The sequence below is a fragment of the Acartia tonsa genome, chromosome 8 (assembly GCF_053477335.1).
Source record: "Acartia tonsa isolate MP-2025a chromosome 8, ASM5347733v1, whole genome shotgun sequence".
NCBI lineage: Eukaryota > Metazoa > Arthropoda > Copepoda > Calanoida > Acartiidae > Acartia > Acartia tonsa.
Genome location: NC_137267.1, coordinates 35,390,365 through 35,416,206, shown reverse-complemented (window position 1 = coordinate 35,416,206; position 25,842 = coordinate 35,390,365). Strand labels below are relative to the sequence as shown.

Genomic DNA, 25,842 nt, shown 5'->3' with positions numbered 1-25,842 from the left:
GTACATGAATTTATGAGCCATTGTCTTATCCCTTTAGATCCCTCTATAAAACCCCAAATAGATATTTCCTAATCTAGTAAATAAAGTTTGCCAATAAAGGATTTTATATTATCCACCAAATTATCACGAATATTAGGGATATAATATTGTTCATACGTTGTATTGTCCAGACTTTTCAACCAATAATCTTAATCTAAAGATTATCATTTATCTGAATAAATTTTATTGTCTTATCCCTTAGAATACCTGTAGTTTTCAGTATTTTTGTAGAATGGTTTGTAGAACAAAAAAAAAATCCTAATTCTTTATGACCAAAAAAGAATCCCCCCCCCCCCACCCCTAATATTGTCAAAGGCTGAATTTAATTGGAAGATTAATTTATCCTCCAATGTCATATCCCCGAATATATGTGTTTAATCCCTATAATTAATCTGTTTGACCAATAAACAAATATTTGATGTATCCCATCTACTCTATAATTGAGTATTATCTTTTATTTATTACATTTATCTATTTGTACAGAATACAAACAAATGTAAAAGCCAGGGACAAGGGACTAGGATTCTGACAAACAATTCTAAGTGAAAATTCCCCCACTTCCTTCTTTTCAGCCCTTCTTACCCTATTACTTTTAGTTACAGCACAAAACAAGTTTTGCGCCAACATTATGCCACAAAATATCAAAATTTTCAGCAATTTCAAATGGAATTAATTAATTTTCTTTATCATGGCTTCTGGTAAAAGCAAAGCTTGTATACTTGTTTTCTATGGTTTATAGGGAAGCTTTATATTGTCCTTATTTTCTTTTGAAATTACAAATTGAATTACAGAATAGCTGAGCTTAAAGAAGTAAAATAATATATTGACTTTTGACTTTTAAGGAGCGTAGCGTCAATATAATATTTATGTCCACACATTAGTTAAGTCAACGAACATTAAATCTCAATTTCTTCTTCCTACAGTAATTGCGCATTTTTTTCACATACTTACGCAGTCTAAAATACAATTTTTTTGCATATTATTCAAGTCAGGAGAGGACATTACAATAACGTTTTCTTATTTGCTGGCTCTCATTACTTTGAATTTCAATCAGTAATTGTTATTTAAAGAATGGGTAATTTTGTGTAATGCCATTGGTTATGTTCATAAATTTATCTGCGATTGTCTTATCCCTTGAGATCCCTGATATTATCAGTTTCCATTTTCTTGAGGTAGCTGCGCTTCTCATGATTAAAGTTTTCCTTGTAAAATTTCCAAATGATAAACAAGTCCATTTAAGGTGTAGCACCTTACTGAGAGGTTTATGTATTATTCAAGTCTGTTTGTTTTAAACATATACACAGACACATATAAAGTATTGGGATGTATGTCTGGCTTTATAGCTCTCAGGGTGAAGACTAAGGATATTAAATTGATGTACTACCCCAATTATAATAAATTACAGTGTCTCTTATGTAAATAAGTTACAAATTGTTTGTCTATCTATCAAAATTTTTAAAAGATTTTTAAGCAGACGAATAAAAGAACGTGACAGTCCCTAATGGCGATCCCTAACTTAATAATTTCTATTAATATTGTATTAATTCTTTATAGGCAACATTTACATCATGTAAACAATACATTTGGTCTTAGTAACATATATTGGTTGTAATAAAGATTTTGGTTTGTAGAAAATAAGTCTTGATACATTTTGTATCAGACTAAAATGCAAACACAAACTAATCATTTATAATATTTTCTATTATCTCTTTTTGGAATTGCAGTTATTTATGGCCAAGAGGGGGATGATATCCATTTATCTTCTCGTTTCATAGTCATTTGGCTGCTGACAAGCCCTGTAAAATCTTTTTATTGGGGTATTCAGAAAAAAAATTAAAGTAGTTAAGGATTCTTACACACTTTTCCTCTATATAAAAAATTACAATAGCTAGGTATCTATCGCATTGTTTTATAGACAGCTCTCCACGAATAGTAAAATTAAAATTATATATCTAGTTTTGTTGACCGCGGTTGACCAAAGACTAACAAAATTGAAAAAAATATGATTTTTCAGTATGGCTTATTACTTGTTCTAATCCAGCGGTTTCGAAGCCATAATGGATGATAAACTTATAAAAAGTTATTGAATGGTCCAATATGTGTTTTGATAATTTTTGAGTGGCAAAATTCAATATTTAGGTTTTGATTAATTTTTTAAAATTGCGGTTTTTATACTAATTACATCGTCCTTGTTTAATGCTAATAAACATACACTGCAATTAATCATGATTTTTGTTTCAGGAGAAATTGAAAGAATATTTCAGCCAGTTTGGCCCAGTGTCGGATGTTCTCGTCATGAAGGATCCTATTTCACAGGTCACCATTTAAGGATATAAATCAGTTTCACTTGGGCTCGGCAGCCGCGCCTCAGCCACGACTTAGTATCACATTAAAACCCGTTTGAATGCTTGGAAATTTTTGGAAAAGAGGGTCAGGTTTGTTTAGAATTCCAGCTGGTTTTTTAAAACTATAATAGGTTGATTTTCCTGAGGCTTATAAGCGACTGACGCGCGGCTGTCGAGCCCTGAGTTTCACAGTTGAGAAGTAGAGAACTCTTACCATCAATAAAATTGCCACCCTTTCCACCCCTTAAATCCAAAAAGTCCTATGAAATACTATTTTTTCTAATTTGGGTTAGATTAAATCTTTGTTAGGGGTTTTGATGTTGGGGTTCTCTTCCCTTCAATAAATAAATAAAATTGGCAATGGAAAGAAATTTTATTATGTTTAAAAAAAATGCCAATTCCTAATATTCTAAAAGAAATATTTGTAAAATATTTAACTGTTATTTATGTATTATTTTAATATTTTTATGTTATAATTTCTAAAAAGTATGACTAGGTATATTGTGTACTATGTATTTATGTAAAACTTAACAATTGACGAAATATTTGGTATAATTTATTTTGTTTAAAGTTAGTTGTCAAGACTCTATACCGGATGAGTTATCTATGACTGGCAGAATTGAGAAGTGTTGCAAAAAAATTGACAGATGCTTTCTTTCTTCTAGTCTTGTGTCTTAATATATGTACAAAAATCACAAATACGACGTATTTTGTGGGTGCGAAACTATTTTATCATGGCATGTCCGTTTGTCTGTAAGGTCACGTAAACAAGTGTGACTTCCAGATACTCATTTATAGAATTAATATCATTTCCAGTATGGCTTCGAAACCGATTAATATCCCCTGGATTAGAACCGGTTCTTTGCCATACTAAAAAAATCATGTATAGCATCGTTTTATAGAAATTTTTTTACGAATATTAAGTTAAAAATCATAAAATTAAAACCAGTTTTGTTAGCCCACAATGCGATTAATAACTGTTCTGATTTCTAAACTAATATCAGGTTATGTTATTGCTGTTCTACTTTTTAAACTAAATTGTCCTTTTCAACTAAAAAGAAAAATTTCCAGAAAATTTATGCAAAGCTTTTTTGTCAACTAACATAAATTTTTTGGCATGAATAAGTAAAATTATTGAAAAGAAGTTAATATTTGCGTCATTATACATTGTACTAATGGATATATTATTACTTGGATATTACACCAGATTTTTATGTTCTCTAATAAATTGTAACACGCAGCTGGCTAAAATAACGATTACCCTCTTTACCCCAACCCCTCCTACTAAATGAACGAACTGACCATGTTCCATATTAAGAAGCTGAATTGACAATATTTCTCCTGTCTTAATATCCACGTAAATTAAACATCCATTATTATAATGAATGTATCGACTTTGCAAAATGGTCAAAACAAACTAATTTTAATGTCACACATTTAGCTGTATTTTTGGGAACTATGTCATTTTTTGCTTATTAATGTATTGGTTTCAAAATTTATTTATCACACCGTATTATAGACAGCTTTCCGTTGATATTAAAATAAAAATCTTCGGCCACTCTGTTACATCAATATTCTTGGAAAATGACTCTATATCTATGCTGAGAACTGGTTCTTATCCAGCGGATATTAATCTGTTTCAAAGCCATACTGGGAACAAAATTAATGAAGTTACGTATAATGAATTAGGCTAACGCTTAGAACAAAGTAAATGAAGTAAAGAATGTTTTCAAGTCTTGTTTCAGCTTCAGCACTAATTTTATAAATTCCTGACGTCAAGTTAAGAACTCTTCACACTAAACAAACATGCACACATATACACACACACACAAACACACACACATGTCAAACAAACAAGCACATCTATAACTAAATTTACATACATACTCTTATTAAAATATATTCTGCTTATTTTGCCAGTGAATTATTTACAAATTAAGTTTTAACAGCCACTCATTATTTAGACAGCTGTGGTTATTGTTAAAGCTATAAAAATATATTAATGGCTGCTGATGCTTATTGCAAAAAATGAGCATTTGTTGCTACTGCTTCATTTGTGTCATAATGGCAGAATTTTAATTATATTTTGTGTTCTTTTCAGTGATGGAAAAATTAATACCTATTTTTTACAGTGTACTCCTTAACAATATTCTCACATACTTAAAAGCAAGGCCGACATATTTTCAACTTACAAATTCATTTAGCAAAACTAAGGCTGTGAAGTTTCACTCATAAATGCATATTTTGTCAAATTATGTATGACTAAAGGTGGATTAGATACAGAAATTTTGTAAGAAGCAAAAAAATACCTTATTAGTACTAAACTTTTCTTTCTAACCTTATTACTATAATAAAGTAAAGGATCTCTGTCTGTCTGTACCGAAGGATCTCGCTAACCGCTGAACCGATATAGTTACAGTGTAGCTTCTCATAGGTCCTGGAAGGTTTATAGCTATTCGTTTAGAGGGTACCACCACTTTCCCTATAGCTGATCATAAGATAGATTAAAAAGAAAACATTTTACTTGCCCCTAGAGGCCGCTAGTGATTATTTATGGCACTAAAATAAGCTACCTGACAATCCATCCTATTTTATCTATGGTAGGTTATTAACAAATCAATCTACCTGGCTATCCATCCATAATTATCTATGGTAGATGTATAACAAACCAATCTACCTGGCTATTCATCCATAATTATCTATGGTAGATTAATAACAAACCAATCTACCTGGCTATCCATCCATAATTATCTATGGTAGATTAATAACAAACCAATCTACATGGCTATACATCCATAATTATCTATGGTAGGTAACCACTAAACCATGGGTTGGTTTCAAATCACTTACTTAACTGGTTAAAAAACAGGGTTCTCAAATTAAAAATATAAAATTTGTTTAAATTTTTTTAATTTTAGGCTTTAAAAAAAATTATTGCCGTCATTTATCAACGTAATATGTTTAAAATATTTTTACTTAGTTTACCTTTTTAATAAGTACTGCTTTATATTATGTCGACGTAAATACCAGGCAAATTATGGTTGATTTTTTAGCAATGACCCTAGAATTAATCAAATGCTAAATCATTGTCTATATGAAAGAATCTTCAGGCATTTATATTAGTTTTTAGAAGTTACAATTTGTGAACCATAATATTGAATGTTGATCTTAATAAAAAGAAAGATTTATTATTTGCGTGGCAGTACAGACGCACGGACAAATATAATCTTAAATGAAATGTTCACATCATTTGTGGGAAATTTTTTGCTTTCATGTCGACATTATGATCAATACCAGAAACCTTTATCTACCTGCAAATCTAATATCCCTGTCAGCCAAAAAGTCGATGTTGACATTGCATATCAACAAAATGGTGCCAGTTTCTAACAATTTTATGTTGGCAGCTTCAAAGATGGGGTGTACTAAAATTTTATCTTCCGTATCTATATCCCTACCTTGAATGGCAGTTGCTATAATTAAGGCTACGCCTACGCTTATATACTTTTTAAATAGTTTTTATACTCTTTAAATTTACTTGAAATATTTTGCTTTGTTTTAAATTAAAAATGTTCAGAAATTCTAGATTAATTGTCGAATCCTTTTCCTTGGTGACTTATTTTAATAATATATCAGTGGCGTGCAGAAGAGGGCTGAAGGGGGTGTCAACACCCTCCTTGAAATTTGGAGGGGTTACCTTCCCCCTTTTTCATCCCCAAAAGGTTTTACACCCCCCATGCGCATGTATGTAAAACATATTACCCGTATAAGGTTGATATATGCATTGCTGAAGGACTGACAGACCATTTGAAAAAAAGAGTAGTTGCGCTACTGTAATAGTTGCAATTTATAAACCGGAGGTATAGCTAAGGTCGTCCCAACTTGTTTTTAAACCAGTTGGTCAGTTGAAAATATTTTCATTCTGTTAAACATTTTACCTATTTGTAATCAATGGCGCTTTCCCTAGTGCATAGTCAAGCAAATGGTACCCATATGGAAATTAATGTGTTAGTGTTCTACTTTAGGTTAGGTTTAAATTTGTTTATACAGCAGTTTTAGGTCCCGCGGGGTTAAGGCAAAAAAACTGATCCCCCTCCTTATTATTGATTCATTTTAAAACCGTATTTAATAATGAATTTTCAACCCTTTATTTTAGATTTTAAATGAATATCTTTAATTTTTAGTATGGAAATTCTTTAAAGAGAGGAGAAATGTATTACACCTCCCAACTCTTTTAATCCCAAGGATAAGTCAATAAAAAGGGTGTAAAGATAAAATTGGTTTATCCTTATCCTATTGGTCAAGGGCTAATGGAAATCACAAAATTTTCTACATAACAAGATATAGAATAATTTCTTTATTGGCAACAATAACAGCATTTCACTAAGGCATATTTTTTTCATTTGCCATGTTTAAAAAAATATAGGGGATAAATGGAGAAAAAAAGTTTGAGAGCTGCTATCCATCTACAAGAGTAGCCACGCTTTTGGTTATCAAAGATTTGCATTTAGGCAAGTATTTAATGAATATTATTTAGTAAACATTGCATTTTACAATAAAGGTACTAGATTAAAGAATATAAACACCAAATAAAACGCACGTATTTCAGTACACATAAAAACCTAACCTAACATAAAAAAATAAGCAAAAATACAAAAAATACCCCCCTCATTTTGAATTTACTTGAAAATAAGTACAGGTTTTATTTACTCTACAAGGCACTTTGAAGGAAACTGCCATTTATATCAATTGATTACTGGGCTGATGTGGCTAAGGCTTCCGAGCTCTTATCGTTTACCCTTATCACAAACGAGAAATAAAAAAATAAACATTACTACAATCCATTGCTGCTCTATTATTTCAATGTTTATAGTTATTGTGGCTTAATTTGAAGTTTGCAAAATTATTTAGAGATATGCAAATAATTTTGCCGGGTTCAGTAGAATTTTGCATTATAGTGTTCAATAAAATGAAGAAAATGTTATATATGAAGGAATTAAACAATGTTAAAATGTTTACATTTTAATGGAGGCAAAAACATATTTTTCAAAGACATTGTCAATAAATCACTCAAAAACCATATTTTAAAAAAGCTGCGCTACTTATACTTTACAAAGGAATATATCGTCAACCTAAAATGTTTTTTTGCATAATAATACTTGATCAAAATTTTAATTATTAATCTTCAAAACAATTTAGGTGAATGAATAATGCATTTTATCAAATTTAATATTTTTGTATCTATTTAAAGTAATTATCTCGTTTAATTTTTTTTAAAAACTTTTCATGTTAAAATAAAATTCCCCAATTCGTAAAAAATCCCTCCCCTCTCGTTTTTGGTCCCTAAAAACAGATTAAAACCTTTCCAAGATCAAATCAAAATTGTTGAACTATCGGTGCAGTCGTTCATAAGATCTTGCTGGACAGATAAACAGTTTCTTTAGAAAATATAGCTAATTTCGTCAATTTTGTTAACTTGCAGAATATGTAGAAATTGACACAAAATATAAATCTGTATAATTAAGAAAGCTCAGAAACGTGGATTTTTTCGCGATTCAGGACAACACAAGCACGAATTTTTGCACACACAAAATGGAAGTAAATGTACAAAAACAGATCTTCATATTGACGTACAGGCTTCACAATTAAAGAATGTATAGCTTCGCTACTAGAAAAATTGGGGAAATAACTTTGACGTAAAAATAATGAAATATATACGTTGAAATACAAATGATCTAGGAAATGTCAAATTTTTACAGGAAAGCAAAAAAATTTCGTCCTTTAGACATTAATCTTTTTTTGCTTTTAATCTATATGATGTCGTTCTGCTCAGTTCTTTAGTGTTGCTTTTCAGAAAGAATTTGTATTGGTCTTGATTTAGGGGCTTTTGGAGCTAAAGCAGTTTCCTCCCCTGCCTTAGCCAGTTTCTTTCATCAAAAAAATTTAGAAATAGTGTGGAACAAAGTAGCAAAAGATTAAAGTTTAAATCCATGCATACTAAGAAGTGGGTACACATTGTTTTGCCCGTGTTTTTGACATGAGGCAATTGTTAGTTTATGATTTATCTGTTTTTGATGTTGTCAGCTGTTCAGTGGGTGTAGGAAAGTTTTCTAGATAGGAAAATTGGGTAAATGAGCTTTTTGGGCAAGTATCATATTTTGCCATGATCTGAAATTCTAGAATAAATTAATTGATTTCAATAACATAAAAAAAAATTTAACACAGTCAAATGCTATTGTTAGATCTTAAAAGTTACTTGCAAAAATTTTAAAAAGAAAACTAAAATTTTTTTTTGAACCAGCAAATGAATATCATTTATGTTCTTTTTATCCAGTCAAGTAAGCTTTTTCTTTCAATTTTCTTTTTCTGTAAAAGTTGTACCCAGGTCACATTTCAATGCCAGAAAAGTTTTTTGCGATAGCACAACTACTATTTAAGGGGGGGGGAAGTTTTGACACATTTGCGTAAACAGGAAGCATAGGCTTTATCTTTGGACTGAGAGGATAGGTTATTAGAGATAAAATCATCCTTATATAATGAATTTTCCCAAGTTTTAAGATTTTTTGGATAGGCCTCCAGGTTCCGGAGCTCCAGGCCTCCAGGTGGTTTCTGGACAGGTAAAAAAAATAAAAATTTCTTATTTGAAGAGTTAGAGGTGAGTTTATAAAACAAAATAAGCTTCTTTTAATATATTATTTACATATTTAAAGAAAAAATTACAATCGGCCTCCAGGTTCAGGTGCTGCAGGCCTCCAGGTGGCCTCTGGACAGGTAAAAATTAAAATTTCTTATTTGAAGAGTTAGAGGTGAGTTTATAAAACAAAATAAGCTTCTTTAAATATATTATTTACATATTCAAAGAAAAATTTACAATCGGCCTCCAGGTTCAGGTGCTGCAGGCCTCCAGGTGGCCTCTGGACAGGTAAAAATTAAAATTTCTTATTTGAAGAGTTAGAGGTGAGTTTATAAAACAAAATAAGCTTCTTTTAATATATTATTTACATATTTAAAGACAAAATTACAATCGGCCTCCAGGTTCAGGTGCTGCAGGCCTCCAGGTGGCCTCTGGACAGGTAAAAATTAAAATTTCTTATTTGAAGAGTTAGAGGTGAGTTTATAAAACAAAATAAGCTTCTTTTAATATATTATTTACATATTTAAAGAAAAAATTACAATCGGCCTCCAGGTTCAAGTGTTGCAGGCCTCCAGGTGGTTTCTGGACAGGTAAAAAATAAAAATTTCTTATTTGAAGAGTTAGAGGTGAGTTTATAAAACAAAATAAGCTTCTTTCAATATATTATTTACATATTTAAAGAAAAAATTACAATCGGCCTCCAGGTTCAGGTGCTGCAGGCCTCCAGGTGGACTCTGGACAGGTAAAAAATTAAAATTTCTTATTTGAAGAGCTAGAGCTAAGTTTATAAAACAACATAAGCGTATTTTTAGATGTTATTTACACATTTGAAGAAAAAAATACAATCGGTCTCCAGGTTCAGGTGCTGCAGGCCTCCAGGTGGCCTCTCGACAGGTAAAAAATTAAAATTTCTTATTTGAAGAGCTAGAGGTAAGTTTTAAACAATATATGCGTATTTTCAAATGTTATTTGCATATTAAAAGAAAAAATTACCATCAGCCTCCAGGTTCAGGTGCTGCAGGCCTCCAGGAAGCCTCTGGACAGGTAAAAAATTAAAATTTCTTATTTAAAGAGCTAGAGGTAAGTTTATAAAACAATATAAGCGTATTTTTAAATGTTATTTACACATTTGAAGAAGTAATTACAATCGGCCTTCAGGTTCAGGTGCTGCAGGCCTCCAGGTGGCCTCTGGACAGGTAAAAATTCTAAATTTCTTGTTTGAAGATCTAGAGTTAAGTTTATAAAACAATATAAGCGTATTTTTAGATGTTATTTGCATATTAAAAGAAAAAATTACCATCAGCCTTCAGGTTCAGGTGCTGCAGGCCTCCAAGTGGCCTCTGGACAGGTAACAAAAATAAAAATTTCTCATTTTAATTTTTTACCTGTCCCGAGACCACCTGGAGGCCTTCAGTACCTGAACCTGGATGATGATGGTAATTTTTCCTTCAATTATGCAAATAACATATAAAAATACGCTTATATTGTTTTATAAACTTACCTCTAGCTCTTCAAATAAGAAATTTATATTTTTTACCTGTACAGAGGCCACCTGGAGAACTGCAGCACCTGAACCTGGAAGCCAATGGTAATTACTTCTTCAAATGTGTAAATAACATCTAAAAATACGCTTATATTGTTTTATAAACTTACCTCTAGCTCTTCAAATAAGAAATTTATACTTTTTACCTGTCCAAAGGCCACCTGGAGGCCTGCAGCACCTGAACCTGGATGCCAATTGTAATTTTTTCTTTAAATATGTAAAAAATATATTAAAAGAAGCTTATATTGTTTTATAAATTTACCTCTAGCTCTTCAAATAAGAAATTTTAATTTTATACCTGTCCAGAGGCCACCTGGAGGCCTGCAGCACCTGAACCTGGAGGCTGATGGTAATTTTTTCTTTTAATATGCAAATAACATTTAAAAATACGCATATATTGTTTTATAAACTTACCTCTAGCTCTTCAAATAAGAAATTTTAATTTTTTACCTGTGAGGCCACCTGGAGGCCTGCAGCACCTGAACCTGGAGGCCGATTGTAATTTTTTTTTAAATATGTAAATAATATATTAAAAGAAGCTTATTTTGTTTTATAAACTCACCTCTAACTCTTCAAATAAGAAATTTTAATTTTTTACCTGTCCAGAGTTTACCTGGAGGCCTGCAGCACCTGAACTTGGAGGCCGATTGTAATTTTTTCTTTAAATATGTAAATTATATATTAAAAGAAGCTTATTTTGTTTTATAAACTCACCTCTAACTCTTCAAATAAGAAATTTTTATTTTTTTTACCTGTCCAGAAACCACCTGGAGGCCTGCAGCACCTGAACCTGGAGGCCGATTGTATTTTTTTCTTTAAATATGTAAATAATATATTAAAAGAAGCTTATTTCGTTTTATAAACTCACCTCTAACTCTTCAAATAAGAAATTTTAATTTTTTACCTGTCCAGAGGCCACCTGGAGGCCTGCAGCACCTGAACCTGGAGGCCGATTGTAATTTTTTCTTTAAATATGTAAATAATATATTAAAAGAAGCTTATTTTGTTTTATAAACTCACCTCTAACTCTTTTAATAAGAAATTTTTATTTTTTTACCTGTCCAGAAACCACCTGGAGGCCTGGAGCTCCGGAACCTGGAGGCCTATCCAAAAAATCTTAAAACTTGGGAAAATTTATTATATAAGGATGATTTTATCTCTAATAATCTATCCTCTCAGTCCAAAGATAAAGCCTATGCTTCCTGTTTACGCAAATGTGTCAAAACTTCCCCCCCCCCCCCCCTTAACTTTCCCTGTAGAACTTAACAGAAATGAGTTGACATAGAATACAAATAGCTAATGTCGATAATATGCTATTGAAATACATGGATCTAAAGGGATAAGACAATGGACGATAAATTGATGTAGATCCCCAATGATGATACACAAAATTACCCCTAGTGTAGATTACATCAAGTGGTTTAAATATTTGGACACTGAACTTAATGAACCAACTAATCTAGGTTCCTAAAGTTGTTGACACCAAGACACCCTCCCTGATATCATGATCATTAATACGAAAACCCCAAATACTATCATTAATAATAATAGTACAAAAATTTTGAGAGAAAAAAGAGTTAATATTCATCACTCTTCCTTTTTACGTAAAACTTTTTTGTCTTATCTATATACGACAATTCTCGACTTATTTATTCAGGGGTGTCACATTCAAATTGAGTAATTTCTGCTTTTTAACACAAAAATGTGTATGTACAACGAGGAAAGACATTTTTCTTAATTTTGGTAGAGAAAAAAATTTTTACAATCTTTTTATAGTGTCTATAAAAATGACGTCATACTGGCCTACCATTGGTCAATAAAAATGTATACTGGTCTGCCATAGGTAATTTAGTCCTATCATTGGTCAATCGTATTGTATTGGCACTATAAACAGCTTCAAATTTAGTATTCATAAGTCCCTGCGTATAAAGTACTGTTATGCAGTATAAGCAACTGTGACGTACAGACAGGACTTATGTAAAATTTGGCCACGATTCTAAAAAATCTGCATCTCCTTGAAAAATCACTTGAGACAATCTTTACAATTTTCTAAGAAAAGATGTTTTTTACGTAAGAAAAAGTGGGGATATGTATTCTGTTAAACAAATAGTAAAACCTGACAAACCAAATACATATTGAACAAAAATATTCAAAGGTGTAAACCAATGAATCAAATAAAGTTTTTACAATCTTTGGAGTTCATTGTTTTGTCCTTTGATTGCACAACCTTTGTCAAGACGTTTAAACTTTAGCAAATTATTTCACAAGCTTGGGTGAACAAAATTACCATTTAACGTCTTTAATTTTTAGGGGCTAGGTCCAAACTGGTAACCTTCACCTACCTGACATCTAGCTGATACTTTTTCTTCATAATTCAAACTACATATGCTCTGTCCTTTTCTCTTTTGTGACAGCGTAAACTCATTTTTCACTTTTTCTTGGCTTTTAAAGGAAATACTTAGCTAAAGTGACAACCCCCATCATTTTGACCCAAATTTAACAACAAAAAACAAGGACAAATATATTAATTTTAACCCCTCAGAATTGCCTAAATTTTCTTTAATTTCTAAATGTCAGTTAAAAATGTAAAAAACAAGTAACAAAAACAACACATTTTTTTGTACTATTTTACCATATTTTTACATAAATTAGTGGCCTTATAAAACCTATAGTATGAACCAGTATAGTGTTTTTTTGTCTGAAGCAAGACATCTCAAAAAATACTGGCCCGAATTGGTTGTACGTTTTAGGAAGCTATATAAATGTCTTCCCCCGTCCGTCCTCCCCTAGTGGTTAGGGGCGAAGCATCTTGTACCATTATATATCGGGGTAGAAATAGATCTGTATATTAAGAAATTATACAATTTTCTGTATATGTATGTTTTAAAAAAATATATTTTTATTAGGTATAAAGAATAATTTATATTTTTTTTTACTGATAGGTTCCAAGTTATCTGAAAATAAGCTGAATTTAAATTTTGAAATTATTCAATAAAAAAAGGTATAAGCCCCCCATTAATATTTAGTATGAGTGAGTAGCTTTATTTTACCAAAAGCCTTTGGGTAGCTAGGGATTTAATTATTTAATTAGGTACTGTTTAAATTTCTTCTAAACCCTATCTTTCTGTAAAATTTATATGTATCATGTAATAATAGTATATTTAAATTTGCTTTGTAGATTTTAATAACGGTTAGTTGAACATAATAATATATTATTTAAAGGGGCTTTTCAAAATATTTTTTTTTTTTTAAAGGGATAGAATTACGTACCCTGATTATATAGTAGCTTTACTAATAAATTTTAGGACCAGCTATATAAACCGAAAATCTGATAGGTATCGATAATAGAATTAAAGAAAAATCTTGCTTTATATAAATTAATGTTAGTTTAAATTGTATTTTAATATGAAATTTTAGTTTTTGAAAAAAGACTTCAGCATGATTTAGGAATAATTCAATCAAAATGAAAAAAATTATGAACTTGATGGGAAGTGTTTAGCATTTTTTTTGTTAAATATTATTATTTGGCTCTTGGATATAAGTCAATTGAAATGCTTTTCTTAAATCCAAAATGCATTATTTAAAAGCACAATTGCTTATCAGTAAATTCTAAATTCTTCTTATCTTGTTTATAGATAGACTTCTTTTTCTAAGGTTAGATATATCAAAAAATATTGGTATTTTTTGCGGTATTTTAATTAGTTTTGAATATTTATTGATAAAAAATAGCATGTATGTTGTTTATAATAAGGGACGTTTGAGTAGCTTAAAATTGTTCTTTATTATTATTATAATTAATTGTTCCATATAGGTAGTAAAACTACTCTACAATTCTTTCATGTGTTTGTCTGTTAGTCAGTTAAGAATCCATGGCATTATAATTAGTAATTATCTTTTAGTTTTAAAAATAATAAATGAATTTAGGAAAGGTCTACCTAACTTTCCTTTAAAACAATAATAGGACATCTTTTTAAAGGGGCAGGCAGACACCTAGAATAAAAAAAGATATAATTTTTATATTAGTATAGAAAATTACCTTAGAATTAAGAATAAATATAAACAAATGATAACTAACCCTTTCTTCTATTTCTCTCATTGTATTGATATATTCTAATGAATAGTATAGTAGGTAGATATGTATATAATGAAGTAATTATATGTGTATACAAGTTTATTACATATTTAAGCAGATAACATTAACCCAATACCAATTAGGAAAGTTGTATACTAAGGGGTGGGTTAAGAACAACTATAATTATCTTAGCTTGGAAAAGAAGGGTTTAATAGCATCTTTTACAAGAGGTAGCTTTTAATTAATAAAATATAGCTACTAGAAACTTTGACTAAGATTTAATATTGAAGTTTCTCCCTAGAAAACATAAAAAAACTTCCTAGGACCCATGTAAAGCTTGTCTGTAAATAAGAGTTAATCGTCTTAGTGATTAGACTAATAATAATGGTAAATTGTTGATTACGGGCTTCGCCCCTGGGCTATAGGGGTTTCGCCTTAACGATTATAGAGTATCCCCCCCTCAAAAAAAAAATAATATATTTTATTGTTTGTAATGAAGTCCCATTTTATGAGGTTGGCATCTGTGCAACCGTTTCTGAGATCTTGCTCATATACTTTATGCTTTAAATTTTCTATATTTTGATAATAATTAGCTACTATAAACCCTTTTTGTAACATAAATTTTGTAATTACAAAAGGAATGTAGTAAAAATAAAAAGTATTTAATATTGGGAGTATTTAATACCTTTTTAATATTAAAGAATGCTCTTTAGATGAGGTTTTAGAAAGTATGTATATTTTTATTAGATATTAATTTTGGATTTTGTAAGTATATTAATACTTGTATTTTGAAGCTTTTTAAATTGTATTTTAATGATTTATGCATAGAATTTTAAATTAGTATAGCTTCTCTGCAACTAATAGTGTCGGCAGATTTTTCATCCTACCTTACATTTCCAAACCCCCCTCATTTTTTCTTTTTGCTTTAAGCAATGTCATGTTCAACTTTGGACTAAATATTTGAAATGTAATTCGCTTCTATTGGACGGAAACGTACTAGTTAATTTAATAAAAATCTAGTAAAATTTTCCTAATTCAGAGAAGTCGTGGTTTCGGCTTCATCTCTTTCACCAACCCCGACTCTGTTGACCGGGTGCTGGCTGTGGCCAGCCACATTCTGGACGGCAAGAAGATTGACCCGAAGCCGGCGACCCCGAAGAGCAAGTCTAAGAGCAGCAAGACGAAGAAGATATTTGTTGGCGGGGTGTCGCAGGAGACCAGCGCTGAGGAAGTCAAAGCATACTTCAACCAGTTTGGTAAGTAAATTTTGTTCCTTAGCAGCTGCTCGATAACTATTGCCTGTTCGTCTGACAGTAAGTGTAACCCTCGAAGCTTTTTGTAGTGACAATAAAAAATGACGTCATACTGGCCTAACATTGGTCAATTAAAATGTATACTGGCCTGTCATTGGTATTATAGTCTGTGTATTGGCCTATCATTGGTTATTTGTATTGTATGACGTTATTTTTATAGGCACTATATAGAGCTTCATAACCCCCTGTAAATTGAGTGATAGTTGAGAGCGCTAGCCAAAAATATGATTATACTGTGCTTTTACTTTGTGTAATGATTCCATTTTGACTACAAAAATTCTTCTAAAGTTAGTTTTCCGTGTTTGATATTTTGTGTGTATTTTTTGTTCAACCCAAAATGCATACCTACACATTCTATAATTGCATAATAGCTCCAATAACAGTTAAATTTAATGAATTTAATCACCTTCTATTCAAAACATTCCTGTAGTAAAACAAAATGTCTTTGAAAATAGCGAAAGGGCAAAATAGGAATTAATTTAAAAGGTGTACTTAATGACGACAAAACATGCAGTTTTGCTAAATTGATAGAGCACTATATACATCAATATATATGTACATGTATATATATCAATGATCGATGTACACTCCCAATAATGATACACAAAATTACCCCTTCTATAATTATAATTAGTGGTGGAAACTTTTGGACACTGAACTAAATGAACCAACTAATCAAAATTTAACACATAAAGTCCCCAGGGTTTGTTAGCCAACGAATAAGAAAACGTTTTTTGAGACTTTTGGGACAAGTGTAATAAATAGCCGAATGTTCCCTCCTACCCTGACTGTGTATTATAATATTACTTTGAAATGTTAAAGAGCTGTATTTGCACGGATGCCAACGGTAACTCAATGATTATTGCCACAACTCTAATCCACTGAAATAGCCAATTGTAAGATTTTGAAATAAATGTTAAGATAGTGCCTTAGTTCGGATTGGAAATGAAAGAGCCCAAAATTAATCTGAACTTGAAACAAAGTTCTTTTCAAAGCACTGGCACACTTTTTTATATTTCTCTTTCGATTATCTTAAAGTTATTTATGGGGAAAACTTACTTTAGGGGTATATTTCAGTAAATTTAATGTATGACAATCCCAATAATGCATATGCACGTTGTTACCATTTGGAATGAGGGGTTATGAAACCCCAAATTTTGTTAGCTTAATTATAATTTATCAATATTTATTATATTAAGATTCTTAACTGTCATTATGTACTTTTTCATAAGTACTTTTTCACGCTATTGAAATGTATTTTTTAGTTTCGGGGCTTTTTAACCTTATCATGTTTTGAGTACTCATGAATTGTTACTGTAAATATGATTACATGTTATCTTACATTTATTCTTGTCTGGTTCAAATATATATTTATCTTAAAAAATATTCTAATTATTATTTTAAAAATCTTCCAAATGGCTTTAAAAATACAACCATAATCCTTGTTCAGGGATTTAAGTATATGAAAGTTTTTAAAAATAATATCAGGGTAAATTTTGTTATTGGTAATTAAAGACTTAAAAAGTTATTTTTCTTAAATTCAGAGAGGGAGGGGACATTGGACTGTAAATCACATTGGTATCTAATGTTTGTAACCATGTTATCTTATTCGTTTGCTCATGAACTTTGGTTATTTAGTGAATTTTTATTGGGTTGGTTCCAAACCAGTAGTGTCAATTTTTTATCCCGCTCAAATGAAAAAATACCTATTCCTGCATCCCTGATGTAACGTACTTAAATGTTGGTATTAAAAGTATAGTGTTATGGCCTATTAGTGCAGAATTAACACAACTTAAGGTGCCAAAAAAGTTATATATGCTAACATTAAATATCATAAAAATGTTTTAAATGTTAGGCATATTTTTTACATTTAAAAGATAGGGTTATATGAATCGAATCCACGTCTGTCCTGTTAATCTATTTGAATGCAGGAAACAAGCGAAATAAATCTAAAAAAAATATTTTGGGAGTTGACAAAAAGGTCGTCTTTACTATGAAGCGTTTCTTCAAAAATTACCAAAAAAATCCAATTACGATTAATTTCGAATAAATTCATTTGTTGGTTAAAGCTGATTTGAATGTTCTGTAATAATCTTATTAAAATGACCAGTAAAATATCTTTTTCTGTAAGTGAAACATCACCCTTTCTTATTTCCATTTTCAAAAGCGCATCTATTCTATATTCATTACTTTTCATTAATTGAATTTTTTCTGAGAAATGTTTTTGGTTGGTTTTTTTTGCCCTAATATCAAAAGCTGGGACGCTTTCAAATAATGTAAAACGTAATCTGTTGCACCTTGCTACAAAATCCAATATTGAAATTTAGTTTGTAAAGGTAAAATTGAATATTCCCTGTAAGTAAATAATTCAGGGCTTGGCAGCCGCGCGTCAACCTCAAATTTAAACCTGCTTGTAAAAAATGAAAATTTTTCGTAGAGATGGATTGTCTGTTTAGGAACAGAATTAGAAACCCAATTAAATTTAAAGTTATAAGAAGACAATTTAAATGAGGCTTACACGCAGCTGACGAGCCCACCCCGATCTGGCTCACCACTAAAATGATTTAAAGATCCAGCTCTGGTATATTGATATTTTAAACCTCAGCTGCATAATTTAATGTTTTTGATCAGAAATAAATGGCTTAATATTTAATAGTAATATCAATTGAAATAAAAAAATATTTTATTAAGACAACATAAAAAAATTAATAATATGTTTTCTCGTATTCATTCGAATCCGGTGGATAGGAACCGGTTCTCATCCATACGAAAAAACTATGTCTAGCATCGTATTATATCCAGTTTTCTACGAATATAGAAATGTACAATCACAAGATTAAAACCAGTTTTTTTAGCCCGTGCCTTCGGCATCTCGGGGCTAAACAAACTGGTTTTAATCTTATAATTGTACATTCTATATCCGCGGAAAGCCGTTTATAATACGATGAAAGAAATAACTATTCTCGTATTCATTCGAATCCGGTGGATAGGAACCGTTTCTCATCCATGCGAAAAAACTATGTCTAGCATCATATTCAGCTTTCTACGAATATAAAAATGTACAATCATAAGGTTAAAACTAGTTTTTTTAGCCCCGAGGTGCCGAATTGTACATTCTATATCCGCGGAAAGCCGTTTATAATACGATGCGAGAAATAACTATTATCACTAATTCAATTAATTTTTCCTATATCCAAGCACTTGATGTTCATAGTGTTGTGCTATAATGCTATTTTTAGAAAATATAATTACTCATTCAAAAATAATAAAAGCTTATATCATAAATTATTTTTTAATGTCCCATAATTGAAATTTCAATACGTTATTACAGAGTAAGTAAATAATTTTATGACAACCTAACATCTGACTCACATCCATAGTTTGATTGTGCTTTAATACTGACGTGTGTTGTCATCCTTGGAAGCTGTTTATAGTGCTTATACAAAAAGACGTCTTACTTTACAAATGACCAATAACAGGCCAATATACAGAATAAATTACCAATGGCAGGCAAGGATACATTTTAATTGACCAATATTTGGCCAGTATGACGTCATTTTTTATAGGCACTATAAAAAGCTTATCCTTGTTTTAAAGTCTCCCTTATTCACAGACTTAACTTAAAATCTTATTTAATCTTCACATGATTACTATATTTTGATACATAGCAATATAAAAACTTGCTGCCATAAAAAGAATTTATAAAGAATGTAATAAATCCATAATAACTACATAAAATGTTTACTACCCTACTAAAAATACAAAATTTCAGTGTGTGAAAGAACATATTAAAGTTTCTTAAAGCTGTGTGTGTATATATTGTATAAATCCTCAATTTTGTTTTTATACCTGACTTCATGGACAATACATTGTACCAGCTTCAATCTAGACTGGTATACAAATACAACAGAAAAAAAATATTTGGAAAATAAATAAGAAGATCGCATAACTCTAATAAGCGACATTGGACTATTAATGGAACTGTTACCCAAAGTTTTTTAAATATGCTTTCTTGTAGGTTGACGTTAAAACTTTAGGTGATTTTTTATTAAATTCTGATTGCTTGGTGCTTAATTGAATTTCCAAGAAAAACATTTCTTCTATGGAAGGATTAATTTTGTTTTTAATCATTGTGGTTTTATTGGCACATGGATTCCTGATTCCTTTAAGATTGTTAAAAACATTAAAACTACAAAATTAGCCAAAAATGAATTAAAATGGAAAACAATAGAAACATAAATTATTTTCTAATTTGAAAGACCTCTCTCTCCTGCACAAAATATGATCATAAATATAAAATTATGGCGTCTAGAGAAAATGAGGGATGAAAATTGTGCCATAGTAAATACATATTCAACAATATATTGTCTGCAAACTTTAAACTCACAAAATTTTAAACACACATTTAAAAAGATATCTAAACAAGGATGACAACATCCATAAAAGCGAAGCACTGAAACGGTAGGACAAACGGACATTAACACATGTATAGTGTCATAACTGAATAATCATAATATAAATGTATAAGAGTCAAAGCAAAATTGTAAGTAAATTTGTTGAAAAACTGCTTGATTCAGGATAATGTATATGGACATACTTACATTTTTAGGACTTGATTAAATAGTTGCTTCGCTTATTAAATTATACTTTGTTGTCCCAGGAATTAATATACCAAAAATCAGATCAATCGGATGATTAGATCACATAAAAATTTGTTGTTAAAAAAGTAAAAAAATCAACATGTTTAAAATGGACGTACGGACATTTTGGTGATGATTATAGAGTTGCTACGCTTTCTAAATCGTACCTAACTACTAAAGGAATCACCATGCAAAATTTGAAATCGATAGGACAATTCTAACATGCCAAAATTAACGAAAAAAGCTATCCGTTACGGACGTACGGACGTACGGACGGACGTACGGACGGACCGACCTTAATTATAGAAAAGCTTCGCTTTTAACAAAGTTACCTTAACTTACAGATACTTCTCACATGAATATGCAGTATGTTATATTTTGAAGATTATCGCTACTTTACACCTTGGGTTTTCTGCTTGTGTATCCAGTAGGTAGTACATCTGTGCTATACTACTCATGGAACATTATTATTCTTGTAATTAATCATGTTGGTATTGTTCTTTCAGTAGGTATGGCTTCGAAACCTATCAATATCCGTTGGATTAGAATCGGTTCTCAGCCATATTGAGAAATTATGTATAGCATCGTATTAGAGACAATTTCTACAAAAAAAAAATGTTAGCTCTGGCTTTCGGCCCCTTGGGGCTAACAAAACTTGTTAAATTCTTATTTCTTATTTTTTTTATACCCTTGGAAAGCTGTCAATAATATGATGCGATAAATCCACAAATAGAAAGAGACAAATTCCAGTTTTGTTGTTCCCAACTGGTATTGATTTTATTATGTGTGAAGCTTTGTCCATAATTTGAAATGTTACTTAATTTTCAGTATGGCTCAATTTGAATAATCTCTGTTAAACATTCGTCTTTTAACACTTTGAATTAAAAATAAGTATGAAGTGTCAAACAAAAGGAACAATATTGCCTTTTTCACCCCCCCCCCCCCCTCCCACTTACACACACATCTATCTATCTATCTATCTGTGTGAAACATTTTCTCTTACTCATATCTCAATTTTTTGCCTCAACTCTTTGACTTGTGACTGTGTAGAGCCAGGGATCTAAAGGATAAGACAATGGCAAATAACTTGATGTACAATATTACCCTTCTGTAGATTACAATTAGTGGATGAAACCCTTTGACGCAACTTAATGAACCAATTAATTAAAATTCAATAAAAGTACCTAAAGTTCTTTTGTCAACGAATAAGAAAACGTTATCATAAAACCTTTGGAACCAGTGTAATAAACAGGTCTTTGTCCTCTCCCTCCGTGGTATAGAGCAGAGTCCTAGAGTAAGAAAGGTCATTAATCAATAAGATATATAACTTTGCTTCTTCAAAACATTTTAAAGGGACACTCCTAAGCTTATAAAAATGTCAACAAATGTTAGAATACTACTTAATCTTTACTAATATGATTTTAATAAAAATATTTACATTTTTTAAATATTAGGATTATTTTAATTTACCTAATAAGATTTTGATTAACCTAAAACATAAATCAGGTATTTTTAGAATATATTAAAGCATAAAGTTTGGAATGTCCCTTGAAAGGCAATATTTTTGCTACAAGAAGACTGACATTTTCTTCAGATTTTGTCCATAAACTGCTTTCTCTTGAGTTCAAGTATTTTTCTTATTAAAGTATCCCCTACAGAAAATATAGTAAATAAACACTTTCTTATAGACTGTAAATAACGCATAAGTTGAAAATAAATGTACATTTTTAGCAAATAGTTGCCCATTAAGTGTACATTTTTGTTGACCCGCTGCTAGCTAAAGATTGTATTTTCAACCTCACCATTACTTTAACTATCCTTCATTAAAAGACAATTACCCTGCACTCTAAATACTAAATAAATACATAAATACAAAATGCGAAATTCTTCTAGCTTTTTAACTAAACTAGCGGCTTCGCCCCTAGCCTCTAGGGGCTTTGCCCCAAGAGATGACAACAACAAAAAATTCAAAAAAAAAAATAAGAAGAATTAAAGAAATCTTCTACAAAAGAAATTTTCTACAAAAGAAATCTTCTACAAAAGAATTCTTCTTCAAAAGAATATTTCTACAAAAGAATTCTTCACCAAAAAAAAAAAAAAAAAAAAAAAAAAAAAAAAAAAAAAAAAAAAAAAAAAAAATGGGGGGAATTTTTTATGTTTTTGGGGGGGTTGGGGGTGTCCCACCCCCCAAGAAAATAGCTTACAACCACCACAGGACCAATAGGTATATACCCTGAAGAGTAGAATCCAATCGGTTCAGCGGTTACCGAGATCTTAAGGGACAGACAGACGGACAGACGGACAGACATCAAGCTACTTTGTATTATAGATAGCTTTAACATTCTTTAGATTAAACACTTGGTACTTGAAGGATATGTATTTAAAAAATAATTTTAAGTTGAGCAGTTTAAGGAATGGTAGAAATACTTTTTTGTTTATCTTAACTCAACCATGTTTTCTTGATAGCTTAACAACTCTGGGAAATTTTGGTTGGTTCATTAAGTTGGGGAATAAACATTTCAGAAGGTTAATTTTGTGTATCATCATTAGTGATTTACATCAAATTATAGGCCATTATCTTACCCCTTTAGATCCTGAATTGTTTTTCCTTACTAATTAAGATTTTTTTCATTTTATTAAATTTGTCAAAATAGTTGTTAGCTGTCTTTGACAAGGTTATGTTGAATATGAATTGTTAAATGTACATAATATATGTCATATGCATTAATTAGCTACATAATTAGTCCTCACAAAGCTTTCATGACAAGGTCGGTTCCTCAAAATTCCCACCCTACAAAAATCGTCCAAATAGATTTGTTTAATTTTGGTTCTTTTTTGATCTGATCATCAATAGATTTCAGTTTTGTGACTTTATTTTAGCCAAAATGCTTAGTGTTGGAGGGGACATTGGGCTGTTTATTACACTAGTCCTCAAAGTTTTATAATAAAGCATTCTTATTCTTTGGTTTAACACCTTTAAGGGAGTATCATTGAGTTTTGTCAGGTTGTTTCATAAGTAGAGTGTACAAACGTTTCAACCACTAATTGTAATTTACATAAGTAATTATTTTTGTGTATCATTATTTTAAATTTACATCAATTTATACCTAGGCCATTGTCTTATCCCTTTAGATGAAACATTTAAAAAAATTGTAGCACCTTCTGATGTTAGTTGTGGTACATAATGAAATGGGAGCTTGTCAACTGTTTTGCCATTTGCAAATATGAACAGTCAGAATCACACCATGTTATATAATTCATTTCCACAAAATAGCATTAAACCTGCCTGACGAATTCCAGCTTTTTGTTGAATTTTCTATTCCGACATTTACGAAATCTTAATAAACATACATCAATGCATAATACATCCAATACCTTACATTTCTAATATAAAAATTTAAATTTATTTAAGATTTCAGGAGTTTTTCAAAATTTAAAATCCCAAATTGAAACAACATAGTTTTAAGAATCAAAACGATATTGTTAATTTAGCGAACAATGTTGTTTATTATATTGTTCATAATAAACAAATATTTTTTTTAATTTTTGGCTCATTTATAATTTGTTTGGTGAAAAATTTAGCAACCTATCAAAATGAAAATATGATTTGAAGAAGTTTGGTGATTTTTATTTTGTTCCATTACAGAAGAGCTTTAAAGAAAAGAGCAATTATTTGTTTTTTTAAGCATGTTTTAATAATTGATATTTTTCAGGTAAAGTAGAGGAGGCAGTTATGTTAATGGACCAACAGACCAAACGCCACAGGCAAAGATTTCTATAGATCTTGAGCCAACAGTGTAAAAATGAAATTATTTTTTTCTTGCTTTCTTATATGATCACTAGTTGCTTCGTTCCTAGTCTCTAGTAGAGGGCGGGCGGGTTTTGTTAAAAAAATAGCTCAAAACCACCCCATGAATTTATAAATCTTACCAGGAGTTTTTGAGGTCTTTAGCTTCAGACAAAAAAAACTTATTACTTATTATAATAGGATTATTTTCAATTTGTCAAGCCCTTGCTATCCAGACCATTTTCAGCTACCTGGCCTATTATCTATATTAATCTATGGTCGCAGGGGATTCGGGTTCGTGACCTTCGAGGCCGAAGAAACTGTGGACAGAGTCTGTGAAATTCACTTCCATACTATTAAGAATAAAAAGGTAGGTTTTAAAATGATATGACGATTATATCAAATAAAATTGGGTTTAGATTTGAACTCATCAACTCTTTGCTTTTGATTGGTTGCTTTATTAAGTTAAGTGTTCAAACGGTTAAACCATTAATTTTAATCTAAAGAAAGCATAGTTTTTTTTGTATCATTATTGGGAATGTACATCAATTTATCGGCCATTGCCTTATCCCTTTAGATCCCCGAATACATTATTTCCTACTATGGTCAATGATAAAATTCTGAAAAGCATTTACCTACAATGCAATTTATCGTGCTTGACTTTTTTTCCTTCTTCAAAATGCATTATCAATATATATATGCTTCTTAGATCAGATAAGAGATGGATTGGATAAAAGTAGTAGAACAGGGTAAACAAAGATTTATATAGCAAAGATATTGCACAGAAAAAAAACTTTGATGCTGCTAACTTTTCTGCCAATGAAAACAAATTTTAAATTTTCTTAAGCTCATTCATAGATTTTATTCTGTAGTACTTTGCTTGAAATAATACATTGATCTAAATAATAATCGCTATTGGATTTTTTAAATGTCTTTTGTATGCCCTGGTCCAATAATGAAGGCGGATGAAAAGATACAAATTTTTCTTGGATTATCAAATCCATATAATTTTTGGTTTTAGGAGAGTTAAAAACATGCTCTTTAGCATAAACTTGCCAGCTTATATTGGCGTCGTCGAAAAGGAGATATTGGACTGTAAATTACACTGGTACCGCGATATCTTATAACCGCATTATCTATTCGTTGGTTAAAAACTTTCTTTGACGGGTTGCTATTGTGCTTTTATCAGGTAAAGACAATAGTTCAAAATTTAATATTTATGTTGGCAATTTGCCTTTTGGTTTGAAACAATTTAACAACGGCTTTGGATGAACACAACTACTTAGATCAAATGAGAATCTACATTGGACCCGCTCATTTACATTTCAAATAATTTCTCTATACCTAAGGTGCCTGGACCAATGACCCCCCCCCCCCCCGCACAAAAAAAAATAAGGTAGTGAAATTAATAGTAAAAAGAAAAGTATACAGGAAGAAGTGCAGCTATTATTTATACTAGAGTATGTCAGTCC

The 25,842-nt window shown here is 30.7% G+C and overlaps 1 protein-coding gene across 6 annotated transcripts in view; it reads left to right on the top strand.

The window, feature by feature from the left end:
- Positions 1-25,842, top strand: part of LOC145326812 (uncharacterized) — a 189,991-nt gene that overhangs the window by 147,145 nt on the left and 17,004 nt on the right. For all 6 annotated transcript variants that reach the window (XM_080170239.1, XM_080170235.1, XM_080170241.1 and 3 more), the window contains exons 4-7: positions 2,281-2,355; positions 15,670-15,886; positions 24,297-24,348; positions 24,656-24,740. In XM_080170239.1, the coding sequence (XP_080026365.1) occupies positions 2,281-2,355; positions 15,670-15,886; positions 24,297-24,348; positions 24,656-24,740 (429 nt within the window). The remainder of the gene's footprint in view (positions 1-2,280; positions 2,356-15,669; positions 15,887-24,296; positions 24,349-24,655; positions 24,741-25,842) is intronic.